The sequence below is a fragment of the Meleagris gallopavo genome, chromosome 3 (genome assembly GCF_000146605.3).
Source record: "Meleagris gallopavo isolate NT-WF06-2002-E0010 breed Aviagen turkey brand Nicholas breeding stock chromosome 3, Turkey_5.1, whole genome shotgun sequence".
Lineage (NCBI taxonomy): Eukaryota > Metazoa > Chordata > Aves > Galliformes > Phasianidae > Meleagris > Meleagris gallopavo.
In genome coordinates, this window is record NC_015013.2 from 20,003,527 (window position 1) to 20,009,526 (window position 6,000).

At 34.7% G+C, this 6,000-nt stretch overlaps 1 protein-coding gene across 1 annotated transcript in view; it reads left to right on the top strand.

Moving 5' to 3' along the window:
- Positions 1-5,961, top strand: part of CDH12 (cadherin 12) — a 30,480-nt gene extending 24,519 nt beyond the window's left edge. Inside the window, exons 5-6 of the mRNA XM_019614295.2 lie at positions 1,206-1,323; positions 4,819-5,961. Coding sequence (XP_019469840.1) covers positions 1,206-1,323; positions 4,819-5,075 — 375 coding nt within the window. The 3' untranslated portion in view covers positions 5,076-5,961. The remainder of the gene's footprint in view (positions 1-1,205; positions 1,324-4,818) is intronic.
- Positions 5,962-6,000: the final 39 nt, after the last annotated feature.

The window sequence follows — 6,000 nt, forward strand, 5'->3', positions numbered from 1 at the left end:
ATTATATGGACCACAGTCACTTGGTATTGTGTAGGGAACAGCTATGACAGGAGAAAAAAGCTCTTAATTTTACACATTCAAATAGAGCAGTAAAATTACGGTCAAGGAAGTAAACACAACAGGCTGGGTTATACATTTCTCTGTGTCCTATCCACAGAAAAAGAACCCACAATGCCAAAGTCAGTCCTCCTGAAAGCTTGCTTTTATAAACAGTTTCAAACATATACACAGCATGGAAAAACTTCTACAGATATAGAATGTTGTCCAAGACTTGTAAATTTGCCTGTACAATTATGAGGTAACTATCAGCCATGGAAGGAACATATGCAGCCTGTTTTGTCATTAGTAAATTCTCTTTATATGTATGTAATATGTAATCAGCCTATGTGATGCTTTTTTTTCTGATATATCTGTGACTTCATATAATATTCCTCTCTTTTTCACTTTTTTATATTTTGCATGTTCCAGTTACTTGTCAGAAAACTTAAATTAGCTTCTTGTTTAATAGACAAGCCATTAGTTTTTCCTCCAGACACTAATAATAGAGAAGGTGATCTTTTACTGGGAAGGTGGAGATAGACAGTAAATTGGCAACAATTATAAATATTTTGTTACGTAAATAATTGCCAAAAAAATTTTGGCACAAAAATCTACATCAGTGGAAATCCTACTATGAGGTATCCTAACTGCATTGTCCTCATCTAAAATCTCGTAGATCCCCATCTACTCTGAGACTCAAAAGTTCATGTACTAATACTCCATCATGCCTAGATGGTGCAGACCTTAAAAACCTCTCCACTTCATCTGAAGATGTAAAATCAGGGTGCAGTACTGGCATGTACTAGTCCTAGCAGTAATATTAGAAGTAACTGATAAAGTGAACTGTCTCTAATTAATTAACTTACTTGCAAACAATCACTAGCATTTTGATAAAAGGACAACTATTTGATGCTTCTTTTATTGCTATAGGGGAAATTCTTCTGATTTTCTTTCTATATGTCAAAACAAGACCTTCTGGGATATCATGAGATATCTAGGGACTGTAGCATTCAGACTCCTTACCTCCACCGTCCAACCCATTTAGAGGGATGAGAGTAATCCATAAGGATTGCCCTTCACTTGTTTCACTTTTCGTTTTAACAAAACTATGTCTTTTAGAAATCTTTAGTGAACTGACTTCAAAATTAATCTTAATCTGGTTTCAGGTAATACAGACTGTCACTGCCACAGACAAAGATTTGTCACCAGCTGGGCAAAGGTTTTCCTTCAGACTGTCACCTGAGGCTTCCAACAAACCAAATTTCACAGTCCATGACTACAGAAGTAAGTTGCTTACCCATATATCTCTTTCAGAAAGCAGGCTGTGATTATAATGACCATTATGATTAATTTGTATTCCAGGCATGCCCATAGAAATTTTATTTTATACATTTCTAATTGTTAATTATCTAGAACAGAAATTAATATAAATTCAGGTCTTACACCTCCTCTCATTTTTAGGGGCCAGAAATTGTCAGAACACAAAAGACTGGGATTTTCTTGCAGGCCTGCAAGAACACTGCTACATGTTTTATTACTTCCTTCTATCATTCAGTTTATCAGGAAGAACTCATATATCAATACAGATTTATCTTTAAACAAAGCACTAATGCCACCTTGTTTAAATAATTCTACTTTTCAAACTGATTTCAAAACATGCAGCTATCACTCTTTCTGAAAGACACATAGTCCTATAGGAGAATTAGTTCTAAATATGAACTGTGCTTCTGCAATATAATATCCTACAACACTGAATAATTTGTGGATTTACATGATTAACTTCATTGATTTTTCCCCCACCTTTTTGTCACTACAGACAATATTATGTTTATTTTTCATTTGAAGCTTCCACTTAATGGTAAAAATCTAAACTCAGAACTTTTTTGTTACTTATTTTCCCTAATTTTCCTTTTGGTAGAGAAATCTTTTACTCCAATTGACAGTCTATATTTTTATATAGAAATCAACAACCAGTATCAACTTTGCAATATTACTTATGCTGCACTATGTTTCTTGATCATGTGGTACCTCCTCTGATCATATGACTGAAAATGCAACAACTATAATTGAGGTAATGTGTCTGATATAATGAATAATGGTAAAAGCTATCAAACTTACTGTAAAGGCATTGCAACTAATCAGGTCCTTTATGAGATAAGGAGAGCTTCATGCTTATGTTTGCAAAGATCATGGAGTAGATCCTCCTGGAAGCTATATTAAGAACGTATGAGAAGAGGAGGTGATCCATGGCTTCACCAAGGGTAAATTGTGCCTGACCAATCTCATGGCCTTCTAAGGCAGAGTGGAGGGTGGAGGCATCAATGGCCAAGGGAAGGACAAATTATATTTGTCTATTTGTGCTTGTGCAAGGCCTTTGACAAAGTCCCACACTACATTCTTATCTCTAAATTGGAAATATATGAATTTGAAGGATGGATTAATCAGTGGATAAAGAACTCACTAGTGAATTCCGTTAAGGTGCATCATAGATACACCTTACAGATTACAAGTGAGCAGAGAATTTCACTTAATAATTTGTAAATACAGTATGTAATGAAAACATAATAATTCATAAAATTGCAGATATGAATAATATTAACTTATTAAATCAAAAATGTGTACTTTTTAGCATTTTTTCAGAGGCCATTCAAGTACTTATCTTGAGACAGATTTCAGAGAATATGAAGGACAGCCTTGTAAAGGAATGAAAGCCTCTTCTATTCTTGGATGATTAGATCATTATTCTTCTGAAGTACTTAGCCTAAACAGTTTGACTTCAACATCTATTACTCTCTAAAAATGCTGTAGCATTTCAACATCTAACTATAGTTATGAGGAGCAAGATTTAAATGTTTTGCATCATTTGTCCCATTAGACCTAATGGTGAAGATTGCTTCGTCTTAATAATGCAGTGCAATTCATATTTTCCATTCTCTGCTTAGCTATCTGTAGTACTTCCTTGGAAAACTCAGCACAATTTGCTATCTTCTGCTCTTTGTTTGGTAATAACAGAGTATCATTTTTTTGCTACTTCAAGTATACCTCTAAAAAACATAAATGTCGTAATTTTTGAGTTCGAGATTGTTAGTATCGAGGTACTTTGTGAGAGGAATTTTGGCCTTATTTGAGGAATTGATTTTGTTTATCACATTACACTTAATGCGTTTACAAGTAAATATGTGTACTAACATTTTTAAACACACCAAGACGTCTAATAAGCAGTGCTGTTCTATAATGATAAAATCATGGGTGTTGTGGAATAACACTGGATGTAATGTGTATGTAGTGCATCTGAGGAGACCTGATAATGGGGGATATAATACAGAAGGGATAGACTCTTTATCAGGATCTGATAGGACGAGGGGAAATGGTTTCAAACTAAAGTAGGGGAGATTTATATTGAATAAAAGGAAGAAAAAAAAATTTAAGATGAGAGTAGTGAAGCACTAGAATGTGTTGCCCTTGGAGGTGGTGGCTACCTTGTCCCTGGAGACATTCAAAGTCAGGCTTTGAGCACCGTGATCTAGCTGTAGATGTTTCTATTCATTGCAGAGGACTTGGAGTATATGACCTTTAATGGTCCTTTGCCAATTCAAATAATTCTATGATTCTAGAACAACCTTTTTCAGGCCTTGTACTCCCCAGAATATAACTTACTGTGAAGATAAGCAAGAGAGAAACTCAGTGTGCTAACTAGAGACTCTATTAAAATAGACTGAAGAACCAGAAGCTGGTAAAATGAAGGTGGATTAATTTTTATGCAGTGCAGATGATGAAGCAAAGGAAGAATAAGCTGAAGATGAAAGTTGGCTAGATTAAAACAATTTTGAAATACTTTGATTTTTCAGAGCTAATTGTCACTGAACTTGATATGTCTGTATGCCCGTTTGACAAAATAATGACATCTGAAATAAACATTCAGTCAGCCAAATGCTCTCTGAATTGTAGCCATTTGTAATGTACATCAAAAATGATTTTGGATATTTAAGCTTCTTTTCTTACTGTCCTTATTCAGAACTACATAACTGTTGAATTCAGGGGCCTTATTTCTTCCACATACTGTAAACCTCCAAGAAGGGATAAAATTTATAACATAGACAGCAAATAATCTCCTCAAAAGATATAATGAAGTGTATGAATGAGATGGAAAAATGGTTACTGCTGCAGGCTACCTTCATTCAAATCTGACAGCTAATTGATTGCCTGTTAATTTTATTTTCTTTTTGTTTTCAATGTAATTCTTTTAATCTGCACATCATTTCCTTGCTGCTCTGTTTGATTCAAGAAAAGTTGTGATAACTGACTAGCTACTGAGAAGAAATGACAAAATATAATTTCTAGGAGCTCTGAACTCATTTGTGACTAATTGATGGAAAATGTACTGATTATAGTTCATTACAGTTCATTTCTGTACTCTTAATAGGGCAAGAAGGTCGAAGGGGCTTTGTATTTTGCCCAAGCATCTTACTTTCTTTTTTCAAAAGAAATTGAATGATTTAATGGAGTCTTGATCTAAATCCACGTGCAATTAGAGTCATTTGGAACATAGTCCTGGGCTGGAAATTATATGTTGTTTGATTCTCTGCAAAAAGGAAATCCCTTAGCTACACCAATCAGAATACAATTCCTTTTGTAATGGTAAGACAAGACAAATACATAAGAGCACGTCATTCACCGACTTTCAGAAATGAAACAGCTTCCAGTAGTAAAGTTGACACAAACATCAAGGGCAAATTATGTGCACAATAAAAATCCTATAATGTCTCTCATGTTTTACAGACAACACAGCTGGGATTGAAACCAGGAGAAATGGCTACAGCAGGAGGCAGCAAGAGCTGTACTTTCTTCCAGTGGTAATAGAAGATAGCAGTTACCCTGTCCAGAGCAGTACAAACACAATGACTATCCGGGTTTGCAGGTGTGATTCTGATGGTACCATCCTGTCCTGCAATGTGGAAGCAATCTTCTTGCCAGTAGGCCTCAGTACAGGAGCATTGATTGCAATCCTGTTGTGTATTGTTATACTTCTAGGTTAGTTCTCATTATACTATTTCAAGTACATTATTATGACTCGTGTTAATTAATTTGTGTTCCCATTAGCTTAAACAAATGTTTTAAAAAAACACTGAAAATGTGTGGATGTTCTTGAAAACTTGCGTACTTCTAACTTTCTAGAAAAGCATTGCAAAATACTGACCAGAAATGTGAATCTGCTAACACCTACATGTTTTTTATTTCATGAAAAGATAAGCTTTCAGTGGAACTTGAGCTGCAATGTTTGTCTGAAACACTTTCACTGAACTACTTTTCTTGAAAAACTTCGATTTCTTAAAATTTCTAAAGTAGACAAGCCCTACTGACAGTAATAGCAGTAAAAACTTAGTAAAGGCCTTTGTTTAACTTTTAAAACCAGTTTGAGAAAAAGAGTGGTGAAGTGAAAGAGGAGAAAATGATTGTAATGCAGACTGTGACTGGCTAGATCACTGTAGAACTTAACAGAAACGTATTCATTTCAGGCAGGCATGGATTCCATTACACCGCATCATCATTTGGATCTATACTACATTTAAATAACATATTGTTTATAGCATACCCAAGGCAGTCCATACCCATCTGCATCCTAATACAGTATGTCTTTAATGAACTAGTAATGAATTAAATCCAACTTTGTAACTTACACAGGTTCATTGTGAGCAGCTTAGTACAAACTAATTCTTAGATATGCTAGTCTATGCCCCTTCTCGATGCTAGGGGGCTGCCTAAATCTCATACTAATTGTGTAGATCTGTTGGGCAAACAAGAAGAGCTGAGACACTGAATATAATGTATGCATACCTATTTGCATTTGAATGAATATAGTACTTTATAGCTTAAGCAAAGTACTACAGACTTAGAATTGCATTCGGAGTTTCTGAATAGTAGTGGGTAAAATTTAGAATTTTATTCTGTCTAAAATATTTT